Here is a 12,803-nt window from a genome sequence, read left to right as displayed (position 1 = left end):
TCAAATGAAGGAAGGGGCGTCTATGACACCCCATCTAAATGAGTTTAATGGTGTTGTCAGCCAGGTAATCAATCAAAAGTTGGCAATGGACGATGAGTTCAAAGCCACCTTTCTCTTATGCACTTTGCCAGAGAGTTGGGACACATTCAGGACAGCCACTAGCAATTCAAATGCTATGCTGTCATATGCAGATATTGAGGGTGCTCTCCTTCAAGAGGAGATGAACAGGAAGAACAACTCTGTTGGAAAGTCCAATGCAATGAATGCACGTGGGAGATCCCAGCAAAGGGGTAAAAGCCAAGAACGGGGAAGGAGCAAGTCCCGCTCCAAAAAGGACTTGGAATGCCATTATTGTGGCAAGAAGGGACATATCAAAAAGCAATGCTACAAATGGAAGAATGATCAAAAGGAAAAGGGCAAAGGAAAAGACAAAGATGAAGATGAAGCCAAAGATGCAAAGCCAAAGGGCAAAAGTGGAGTCAAGATTGAAGAAGTCAATGTGTCACATGCAGGTGACAGTGAGGATGAAGTCCTATTCACGTCTTCACTTGATGCCCATTCACTACTTGCAGGAGATGGTCATGGTATGCACTCATGGATCATTGATTCAGGTGCCTCCTTTCATGTCACAGGTTGCAGAGACTTGTTTATCAGGTATACTGCTGGCAAAGAAGGAGTAGTTTATTTGGGTGACAACCATGCATGCAAGATTCTTGGCAGAGGTGATGTGAGGCTTGTGTTTTCAGATGGCTCACAGCTTATGCTCCATGATGTCAGGCATGTACCTGAGATCAAGAAGAACCTGCTTTCTACTGGACAGCTTGATGATGCTGATTATGTTACCACATTTGGTCGTGGAAAGTGGAAGATTAGTAAGGGCTCAGAGGTTGTTGCCAGAGGCTCTAAGGTGGACACTCTTTACTTCATGCATGCTGGTGTTTGTCACCATGTTAATGTAAATGCAACCGAGCTGCCGGAAATCTCTATGTGGCATAGCCGGTTGGGACACATGAGTGTCAAAGGAAAGCAATTGTCTCGTTTTGGTTACTTGCCTTCTCTAAAGTTCTCAAGTTTTCAGTTTTGTGAGCATTGTATATATGGCAGGCAACTCCAGTGCCCCCACAAGAAAGCTCTTGGACAGAAAGATGCTCAGTTAGAGCTTGTGCATACAGATGTATGTGAGATGCCTCAGCTTTCTTTGGGAGGGGCAAAATATTTTGTGTCCTTTATTGATGATGCCACACGCAAGGTGTGGGTTTATCCTCTTCGTTTGAAGAGTGATACATTCTCAGTGTTTGAGAAGTTTGTTGCTCATGTTGAGAATCAAACAGGCAAAACACTGAAGGCTTTGCGTTCCGACAATGGTGGAGAGTATATGTCCAAACAGTTTCAGGACTTTTGTGATGCTAAAGGCATCAAGAGGGAGCTCTCTACACCTTATGATCCTCCACAAAACGGGACGGCAGAGAGGATGAACAGGACCATTCAAGAGAAGGTCCGTTCTATGTTGTCACATGCTGCGTTACCTCATGGTTTTTGGGCTGAAGCTGTTATGACAGCCGTTCATCTTATAAACAGGTCACCTAACACGAGGCTTGGTGGGAAAGTGCCAGAAGAAGTATGGACAGGGAAGCCTCCGTCCTACAAGCACTTGAGAGTGTTTGGCTGCGTTGCGTACGTGCACATACGCAGGGAAATGCGCACCAAACTTGATCCTAAGTCTCACAAATGCATATTCCTAGGATATGGTGACAGAGGTGAAATGGGGTATAGACTTTGGGATCCAGTGAATAGAAAGATTATACGCAGCAATGATGTCATTTTTTATGAAACATGCATATATAAGGAGCCTGTAAGGCAACAGGAGCCTGGCAGAGTCATCTTTGATGATGATGGACATCATGGACAACAACCAAGAGCTGTAAATCAGCCATTACAGCATCAAAACCAGCCCTTAAATGGTGCTGAAAATGGTCCAAATGGACAGCCAGAGATGGCAGATGATATCCCTATGGATATCCCACAGTTAGAAGAGATACCGGGCATGATTTTTCAACCTTATGGCATGGAGCAGGAGCCACCAATAGGTGATATGCAAGCTGGACAGCAACCTGCAAATGATGGTCATTGGGTACGGAGGTCCACAAGACCCTCCAGAGCCCCTGACAGGTTTGTTCCAGGGGTTGACTACTTGATGCTCACTGACTGTGGGGAGCCCTCATGTTATAAGGAGGCTTTACAGAGGGCAGACAAGGCTCTATGGGAGCGTGCTATGAAGTCAGAGATGGATTCTCTGCACAAAAATGGAACATGGCAGTTGGTGCATTTGCCTACACGCAAGAAGGTTTTGCCATGCAAGGGGGTTTACAGGCTCAAAGTTGCACCTGATGCAAAGCCAAGATACAAAGCCAGGTTAGTGGCTAAGGGCTTCAAGCAGGAATATGGTGTGGACTTTGATGAGATCTTCTCTCCAGTGGTCAAAATGACCACACTTAGAGCTGTATTAGCTTTGGTTGCTCATGATGATCTGGATTTGATTCAGATGGATGTGAAGACTGCTTTTCTTCACGGTGATCTCCATGAGGAGATATATATGCAACAGCCAAAGGGTTATGCAGTGAATGGAAAGGAGAAGCTTGTATGCAAGCTGAAAAAGAGTCTTTATGGGCTCAAACAGGCACCAAGGGAATGGTATCATAAATTTGATACATTCATGAAATCCCAGGATTTCAGGAGGAGTGACATAGATCACTGCTTATACACCAAGAAAGCTTTGGATGGCAGTCTATTGATCCTCATCTTGTATGTTGATGATATGTTGATTGCCGGGAAATCTCGTAAAGAGATGGATGCCTTGAAGAAGAGGCTGCATCAGACCTTTGATATGAAGGATTTGGGTGATGCAAATCACATTTTGGGTATGCGGATACTTCGGGACAGAAATCAGCATGTGTTGTATTTGTCTCAGAAGGAATACATTGGCAAAGTTTTGCAGAGGTTCAATATGGAAGGGGGGAAGAAGACTAGTACTCCTTTGCCTCCATATGTGAAACTCAGTGCTATGGACAGCCCACAGTCAGATAGTGACAGGGCTGATATGGCCAAGATTCCGTATGCTTCAGCTTGTGGCAGTCTCATGTATGCCATGGTTGCTACCAAGCCGGACATTGCATTTGCAGTGGGAGTGGTTTCTAGATACATGGCCAACCCTGGCAAGAAGCATTGGGAAGCAGTGAAAGGTGTCATGAAATACCTCAAGGGCACACAGGATATGTGCATTTGCTTTGGCAAACAGGATGCATTAGTGCATGGTTACACGGATTCGGATTATGCCGGTCATCTAGATAGCCGGAAGTCTACTACCGGTTATGTGTTTACATTCACAGGAGGTGCTGTGTCATGGATATCCAGGATGCAGAAGTGCACTGCCTTATCTACTACAGAGGCCGAGTATATTGCAGCCACAGAGGCTTGCAAGGAGGCATTATGGCTATCTCGGTTAGTGGTTGATTTGGGTTATACAGGGGATATTTCATTGTTGCATTGTGACAGTCAGAGTGCCATCCAATTGGCAAAGAACCCTGTCTTTCATGCAAAGACGAAGCATGTGGATGTGAAGTATCACTTCATCAGAGAGGTGATAGAGAACAAGCAAATTCAGCTTGTTAAGATTCATACGGATGACAACCCGGCTGATCTGTTGACAAAGAGTTTGCCTCCAGAGCGATTTGCTCATTGCAGACACTTGATGGGCATTGGATGAGGCCAGTTTCAGCCTTGATATGGCCTTGTATATTATCATGTACATGCTGATTTTTTTCTTCTCCTTCATTTAAGGGCACTTTGCCTTTAAGTGGGAGGTTGTTGGGGTAAAGGCATTATGCCCACCCTTATAGTGTGTACTAGCCCATAAGTTGTATAGAACATAGTACACTTAGTACTTTTAATGTACTAAGTGCACTATGTGTACTAGAGCAAATATACATGTGTGATAGGGGAGTCACACACTCACACTTGATGAGTTGACTTATCCCCACATGTCTCTCTCTCTCTCTCTTCCTTCTTCTCTGTGTATGTCTCCCATATGAAACCCTAACTCAGCTCCTTCAAGCTTCATAACCAACTCTCTACCACCACCCCTGGATCTCGCCGTTCATCTCGGGCGTCCACATCTCATCACACAACGAATTATTCTCTCATGAGTTCTCTCCAAGAGATCGATGAGCCTAAGAGTCCAGAGGAGGCTCTTTCACAGCCAACCGCAATGGCGACAAGCCATGGAAGCAGAGATGTCCTCTATTGAGAGGAATCACACTTGGTCTTTGGTGCCACGGCCTTTACATTGTCGTGTGATTGGTGTGAAATAGATTTTCAAAGTCAAGTTTCATGCAGATGGTACTTTGGACAAGTACAAAGCCCGCCTTGTTGCTCGAGGATATGCTCAAAAGGCAAGTGAAAACTTCGATGAGATATTTGCTCCTACAACTAGGTATACCACCATTAGAATTGTTTTGGCCTGGTGCACACTTCACACGTCCCGTGTTCCAAATGGATGTCAAATCCGCTTTTTTGAATGGAGATTTAGAGGAGGAAGTTTATGTTGAGCAATCTCTTGGTTTTGTGATTCAAGGACAGGACACCCATGTATATCTTCTGAAAGAAGGCTCTTTATGGTCTCAAACAGGCACCCCGTGCCTGGTATCAACAGATTGATGCCTTCTTGTTATCTCTTGGCTTTGAGAGGGCATATGCAGACAACAATCTCTATGTTCTTCTTTCTGATGGGGTTATTTGTGTCACTGTTTTGTATGTTGATGACCTCATCCTTTTTGGCTTAGATATTGAGTTGGTTTCACAGGTTCAGTCCAAGCTTTGAACGACATTTGAGATGACTAATCTTGGCCTTTTTCATTATTTTCTTGGGCTAGAAGTTTGGCAGAAAGATGATTGTATCTTCATTTCTCAACAGAAGTATGTGAAGAAGCTGCTCTCACTTTATGGGTTGTCAAACTGTACACCTCTCTCTTGTCCCATGGATCCCAATGCCGATTTATCCAAGGAAGATGATACACCCTTGGTGGATTCCACAGAATACCGGCAGATTGTTGGCTCATTGCTTTACCTAGCCAACACCCGTCTAGATATCTCCTATGCTATGAGTGTTCTCAGTCAATTCTCATCAGCCGCTCAAAGGTCTCATTGGCAGGCAGCCTTGAGAGTTCGTTATCTTCAATAAACTTCAGATTATGGCATCACCTATTCCAGAGGTGCTCATTTGGTTGGTTTCCCAGATTCTGATTGGGCATACTCGAAGGTCTACATCTGGATATTTCTTCATGCTTGGTACTAGATTGGTTTCTTGGAAGTCTCAAAAGCAGAGGACTGTTTCTCCTTCTTCCATCGAGGCTGAGTACAAATTCTACCTTCTCTTCTCCATTGAGGCACTTTGGATTCATCAGATTCTAGATTTTCATTTTCAGCAATAATCAACTGTTCACAGCCTTCTACAGTTTGTGGTTTGGGCCTACAACCTGTGTTTGCTCTTTCTTTCAGATTGCTGAATTCTAAACATTGAAGTTACCGATTCGACCACGAAGCTTCCGCATGTTACAGGCAGCTGCCCTCCTAGGCCAACAGTCCCTGGGCTAGCAAGGACAGGGTCTAGATTGCCTTGGGTCAGGTTAAAAGTAGACCAGCAGCTAAAAAAAGGGCACAAGGCCTAAGGATAGTGCAAGAGTAAGTCTATTAAAGAGAACCTAGGGCTAAGTGCTCAGGGAGGGCTGTCCATGAGTGGAGATGTCTAACAAGAGCAAAGATTATCAGGGCCAAGAGTAGTTCAACACGACAACAACACCCTTGAGGGCTAAGGCTTACTCTCATAGCAGAGCTCACTCATGGCAATCTAGACATCACGCTTGGGAGTGGTTCTCAAGAGAACCTACAACTGGAGGTGAGCTGCTAGCCAGATTGTGTCACGGTCTCAACGCCCATTTTGTGGAGTGGACTATCTTTACTCAAGGAGGGTTCCACATATATGTCGTCCTGACATTGGTATCAGAGCTAGTGTCGTAAAGGTTGTGCTTCGGTAGAGACATCTCTTTCTATAGGCCACAGGTCTAGAGGTAGAGAGGTGAGATTTTGTGTTTTGTTTCCCAACGGAATAAGCTTCAGAAGTTCTTGAAGCTGGTTGAGAAATTTCCGGATGGAACGGGTCTGAATAGAAAAAGACTAGGGATTCTTCAACAGTGATTAGAACAAGTGCCTCTTAGTGAGTAGGGTAAGTTTTCGTTTAAGGGTGGAAATTTCAGTAAGGAACGAAAACTAGTCAATCAGCTTTTGCTGAAAATCAGTGGAAATTTTTTATTTTTGGTTCAGCCGGGAGCTTCCTCTTTAGGTGGCTGGCAAGTGAAAAAATCTTGAAGCAGGGACAATCTTCTAGAAATCGTGAAGATAATTAATTTTCAAGTCTTGGTTTCTTCAATGAGTGCGTCAGGCACCAAACATGGGGCGACATTCAGCTGCGTGAGAAGATTTCCTCCTCTTGGGCACGAAACTCCAAGTGTGAAGTTCCAAACTGCAGAGGAATGCTTCACAAGCTAAACTGGGGCAGGTTTTGGTACTGGATTGGTACAGAAGCCGGAGGCACCCAATCTTAAGCTGGTTTTGGCTTGATTAGCACGGCCACAGTGTGTGGTAACCAATAAAAACCCCCCTTAAGCAAATTCCTAGGCTGGTTTTAGCTGAAAAATCGGGGCCATGTATGAATAGCAGCCATTATCTGTACCTGCTCTCTATAGAGGCCGAGACACAGGAGCACTAACAATGTACTATAGGGAGTTCTGCTGTCTTCAGATATGGATTTGGTTCACTGGCCCAGATTATTGATTTTCCATACCAGCATTGTTTGACATTTTATCTAATGGAGTTGAGGATCAATTATGCAGGGGTGCATGGACCAAATCCCAGTAACCTAACAGCCACCCATTACCAGTTTCTTTGCTTCAAGCCAGGACGGAGGTTACCCAGCAATGACCGGGAGGGACCACCGGTTCTGATGACCTCACACAACTGACCAAGTAGCACACATTGACAGTACTAGAGCCACCACAGCCACTCTGCCATTCAGGTGTCACTCTAAAGAGAGCACTTGTAGGCCAAGGTGACCCTGCACACATGTCCAAATCAGAGAGAGACTCCAGTGGCAAATAGATGCTCCACCACAGACAGTGGATGCAGAGAGGTCAAGGATGCTAAGCCCACAAATCGACTGTCCTGTCCTCGGATAGAGGACTTGTACCTAAGGGCTATTTCATTCTCCCACACGTCTCAGCCACAACAAGGCTACTTTGTGACTTTGTAACATGGTCTCTCATATGATGGCTTTACCTAGGTAGCTAGTTTGTTTTTCTTTGTTTTCCATGATACATGTACTTCATGCATTCATTGTATCATTTTTCATCATGTAGACCCTTTGGTCTTTTGCAACATTAATATGGCTCTCTCGAGCCCAACACTCCCAACATAGTACGCTCAAGTCACCACAGGAGGATCAGAGCCATCATTTCCCGCCACCGCAAGACTCTCCCCTGCCCTATCAGCCTCACTACACTAGGAACCATGTTGCAATGCCCTATGCGAGATATTCTTGGCTGATGCTAGAGCTTGAGGCTCTTTGTTTTTTTTCATGGATATTTTCTTTTAGTTTTACCTTCAGTACCATGCTGATGTATTCCATGGACATGATGTAACATTTTGATCTTATAGGTCATTTTGGGCTTTTTAAGACGTACAACTCTCTCTCTCTCTCTCTCTCTCTCTCTCTCTCTCTCTCTCCACGATGATGAGATTCCATGGACATCATTTTTGTACACTTTTTGGTCTCATAGACCCTTCAGGTCTTTTTCAGATACACAAATATCTAGATATTATTTGATACCCCTCTAGAGGTGGTTCTCACACACACACACACACACATACTTCCTCACTCATAGGAGTGGGTTCACACCCACAGGTAAGACCTTGATTCCCAACAGTACTTTGGATGGTGATACGAGTTCTGATGTAGCTGTGACATCCGCCTCCACACCTCCCACAGCAAAACAAGCTAGCAGGGATGCACAGGCACATGCATTAGTGGCACTTTCGATGAAAAGGAGCATTATTCCTCATATTCACTCATGTGAAACTGCGAAGCATGCTTAGGATACGCTTGTTGCGCTTTACCATGTGCATAACGAGACACGAGTGGCCTACTTACGCAAGCAGTTAGAGTATAAATGAGAGAGATTTGATGGATGAGTTCCTCACAAGGATTAAAAATCTCAAGGAGCAACTGGCATGTATTGATGACACCTATACGGACAATTCTTTGGTATATAATGTTCTCACAGCTCTATCGGATTTATACTAGGACTTTGCATCTATACTCCAGCTCATGATGAAAGCTAACCCCAATGCCATTACTTTTAATAAGTTGGTTGAAATGCTCTTGTAAGAAGTGCAATCTCAGCAAAACTTAACTAGTATGCGTGTGGAAAATCAGGCATTTGCTGCCACTCAAAAAGGTAAAGACACGCAGGACGGCTATAAGCCAAAGGTAGAATTAGCCCAAGTCTTCTAGAAAGGATACCAAGAAGGAGAGTGATAAGGCTAAGAAAAAAGGCAAATGCAATTGCTGTCAGAAGTCAGGCCATTACATCAATGAATGCAGAAAAGGACTACAGAAGAAGAAGAAGAAAGAGTTAAGCATGAACGTGGCTGATGCGTCAACACCAAGTGCTAAAAAGAAGAAGTCAGTGAACTATGCATAGGATGATTGGGCATTTATTCTGCATTGCAGTTATGATCTTTCTATCCATGATATATATATATATACCAATGACAGAGAATGTCTGGTACTTTGATAGTGGTGCTAGCAAGCACATTACTTCTCAGCGTCATTTATTTTCCTCACTTAAGTCTGCTCCTCAAGGACGAACAATCACATGTGTCAACAACTCCTCGTATCCAGTAAAAGGAGTTGGTAAGGTTATTCTCACTGCTACAAATGATTAGACAATCTCTCTCAGAAGTCTTTTTTGTGCCAAGCATCAAAAAGTACTTACGGTCAGTCTCTGCTATTGCTAGAGCAAGCCTAATGGTAAGATTTGTTGATGACAGGAGTGATGGAGACATCACTCTGGTATCTGGTACTCTAAGCCATGGGTTTTACAGGTTAAAATGATATGAGAGATTGGCACGTAATGCTTGTTCAGTTATTGCCACACGTGCTATGAGTGACACATAGCTATGGCATGCCCGCTTTGGTCACTTGAATTTTGGCAGTTCATTGTGCCTTAAAAGGCAAGAGATGGTGCCAAGATTGCCAAAGCTTAAGGCCCTTATAAAACATGTATGGGAGGGGTGCATTTTAGGCAAGATGCAACGCACATCAATCCCGAAAAATGGATCACTTAGGGCTATCCAAAAATTACAACTTATATACATAGTGATGTATGTGGTCCCATGAGGACACCATCGATCAGGGGATATCTCTACTTTGTGACTTTTATTGATGACTACTCCATGCACACTTGAGTGTATCCGTTGAAGACAAAGTCATAGATTTTTACATGCTTAAGATTGTTTCTATGGCTGAAAATGTGTCTACATGTCAAGCAGGCAATAAACCGCGAAAGGCCATCAAAAGGAAACTGCCAACATCAAGATGAGTTGATGATAGACTTAAACGCAACGCCAAAGTCATTTTTCATCATTCAGTTTGAACAGCAGAACGTAAGATCGTACCTTGCTCTGGAAAGGAAAAAATGATGAAAAAAAGTAAAACAAGAGATAGCAATTGCCTTCCCTGTTTAGCTTAAACAATGCAAAAATCATTACTTTTACTTAGCAAGTGAAATCATCGTTTTAGCTTGAGCCACTGTCTTCATAACTGCAACACAAAGTCTTACCTTGAACTGACTCCACTTCCAGGAACTCGAGAAGCGCAACTGTGGCAAACCGTATGTTTGGGACACAGAAAAGGCCCTTTAGGAACTTGCTGTTGTCAAAATTGCAAAAACTTAAATGAGACCGAGAGAGAAATCTTCAACTCTTTACTTTTTCCATTAGAACATCACTCTTTACTTTTTCCATTACAAACCTTGAGTGGTGGCTGCTGGCAATATGCATGGAAAGCTTCATCACACCTTTTGCAAAACATAAGCTTATTTGGCTCCCCTGTGCGTCTACAGACCTGAGAACATCAAACACCAAGAGACCATGCACAAACCGCAATGCTGAATTTTTGTACAAAAAACAAAGATCCCTCTAACCAAAATGGCAGTTTTACATAAAATTGGTTTTTAAAAAGCATCTTACCTCACAGATTCGGCAGGATCCACAAACCCAAGACGACCAATTAAATAAGTCTGAGGGCAGACAAAGCAACACACCAGATAAGCACTCAAAGGATCTTTGATAGCCTCGAGAATATGTCTAAAAGCCCTGAAATAAGTTGATTCACATTCCATATGAGTATAAAAGGTACAACTGTTTGCAATAGCACCTGGCTTTCAAATACTCACCTCTTTTGCCAGCCCAGTGTTTAAGACAATTTCTGTGAAACAGCTTCTTGCAATTCGGGCAAGGTACCATTCTATCAGCTCTCTTACTGCCTACGAGCTCACTATAGAAGCAAATTTCACAGGTGGCTCCTTTGACAATTCCATTTGGAGCTGCTCCTATTTCTGTAAGCTGGAAAGACCCGTCCAAAGAAATAGGTATTATAAATTTCTTCAATAAGAGCAGTACATTGAGGATACACCAAAACCACCAGTCATCATAAAATCTCCCAAATCTGGAGAAACCTGTCAGCCAAAGTGACTCCCTTGGTGGGCCAAGTATCTTGAAGATTAAAGTAGAGTGCTGCTACCAACGTACACCAGAATAAATCCCGTAACACAAGTGTTCTTAGCTCATACAGCTACCAGCCCCATACACCCTTCTGGTACTTGCTGGTGCACAAGGACAGCCAATGGAGCTAGAACACAAGTTGGCTTAAACAAGGCCTTGCTAGGTTAGCCAACCTATCCTTTGGCCAAGTATCATTCCCAGCACAAAAGTAGGAGGCAATCCACTGTAACAGTATGCTACACTTACAACAACTCTGCTGCAATGTAGAATGATGTACGTCCTCACACAATTCCATAGCTGAATTAACCATTCTACTGTGAACAATCAGCTGAATGGACCATACAGAACATACCCCTTTAGTACATCCTAAGAGCATTCTCAATGGAGTGATATTTGCCTAGTTCACTACATGTCAATGATTTGTGAATAGATCCACATCAGGGTCTAGACCAATAAATGTGATCTGGTAATGTTCCCAAGCTTCAGCTCGCTTTATTCTCAAAGTGTACTCGCTAAAAAAATCAAGGTAGCAGTAAATGCATGGAAACTTGCTCCCAACAAGGTGACGAAAGACGACGACAAGGATGGTGATGGTGGTTGGGGTAACCTACCTGGCGAGTGGCACCGAGTCTAGCAGCTTCTGCAGCTCTCTTTGCCTGCTCAGCTAGTGCAGCAGCTTCAGCCACTGCAATGGCGGCCATGGTGGCCTTCTTGCGCATGACCACTTTCTTGGAGAGGGAGATGGGGGTGTCTTCGCCACTCTCGCCTCCAGTTTGCGTGCATTTGACCTTCTTGGCCTTGAGATCTTTGGCCAGGCGGGGGACCAAAATTTCCACAGTATCCTCGCCTCCAGCAGCCAGGAACGCCGGCTTTGCAAGCAAGTTCTCCAAATGCAGAACATCTTGCAAGAAGGATTCCCTGCCTCGAGGGGCCAGCAGGGGCGCAGGAGTGCCAGGGATGCAGAAGCATATCTTGCGGCTGCAAAAGAAAAACCACTGCATGAGGTCAGGAACACACAGAAAACCCTAATGTGCCAAAGAAACGCTAAAACCTGCTTCAGAAAACCTAAAACCTAACTCAGGCCGCCACCAGAAAATCTAACCCTGCTGGAAGAGAAACAGATGCAGAATGAGCAGATTAGACACAGAAAACGCCATCACAATGCATAAGCTGCTGCGCGCACAGATAAATTCTGCCGGAGTGCGAGGAGAGAAAGGAACGGAAATCGGAAGGAGCAGCAGAATCGACGACGGGAGGCGCCGGGATGCGGTTCGACGACGGGAGAAGCGAATGGAAAGGGGGGAAACGGGGAAAAACCTAGCGAATCGGCGGAAAGATACCTGGGGAGGGTTGCAGGAAAGTGCAGAAGGGGATGGCGAGGTGAGGAAAGACGAGAGAACGCAGCTATGGCGACGAGTAGCGGGGGCGAGAGGAGGAGGAGGGAGAGGAAAAACACATCCAAGTTGGATTAAGGGGAGAGAGAGAAACCAGGTTATGGGGCAAGCGACGTGAAATGCCATTAAATCAAACAGCGCAATTCCGACACTGCCCAAAACGTTCGTCCACGACGCTGGCTCGGTTTGTTTGGAGTTTCGGCCGCCTCCCTTCCACCTCCTCCTCCTCCTCCCTCCTCCTCCTCCTCCTCCTCGCTCTTCAAGCAGAGCTTCAAACAAGAAAGCACCATATAACCCCACATAAGATTATTGGCCCCTTTTCTCGAGCCCATCAAGCTTAAAATTATTTCAAGCCCTCTCCCAACCTTCTAATGCAACTCCCCATGTATGTTTATATTTTTTATTTATACATAATGCTAGGTGTAGGGGTGCAAACTCCTCGACCCCCAGACTTGGAACATCATAATGTGATAGCTGTTAGTATATGTTCAATGCCTGCCTCTCAGCATGTATCTC

General features: G+C 44.5%; 1 protein-coding gene across 6 annotated transcripts in view; it reads right to left on the bottom strand.

The window, feature by feature from the left end:
- The window catches only part of LOC147611414 (uncharacterized), a 42,496-nt gene extending 29,996 nt beyond the window's left edge, over positions 1–12,500 (bottom strand). For 3 of the 6 annotated variants that reach the window (XM_086784501.1, XM_086784502.1, XM_086784503.1), the window contains exons 1-6: positions 12,382–12,500; positions 11,505–11,871; positions 10,566–10,734; positions 10,360–10,409; positions 10,142–10,234; positions 9,951–10,039 (exon numbers count right to left, since the gene is read on the bottom strand). In XM_086784501.1, coding sequence (XP_086640627.1) covers positions 9,951–10,039; positions 10,142–10,234; positions 10,360–10,409; positions 10,566–10,734; positions 11,505–11,871; positions 12,382–12,413 — 800 coding nt within the window. In that variant the 5' untranslated portion in view covers positions 12,414–12,500. Of the gene's footprint in view, positions 1–9,950; positions 10,040–10,141; positions 10,235–10,359; positions 10,410–10,565; positions 10,735–11,504; positions 11,872–11,995 lie in introns of all 6 variants that reach the window. The other 3 variants (XM_086784504.1, XM_086784506.1, XM_086784505.1) reach the window with 3 other exon arrangements.
- Positions 12,501–12,803: the final 303 nt, after the last annotated feature.

Source organism: Cibotium barometz, chromosome 47 (assembly GCF_041138505.1).
Source record: "Cibotium barometz isolate CiBa-2024 chromosome 47, ASM4113850v1, whole genome shotgun sequence".
Classification (NCBI taxonomy): Eukaryota; Viridiplantae; Streptophyta; class Polypodiopsida; order Cyatheales; family Cibotiaceae; genus Cibotium; species Cibotium barometz.
Note: the sequence above shows the minus strand (reverse complement) of the source record. Positions and strands in the feature narration are given on the sequence as shown.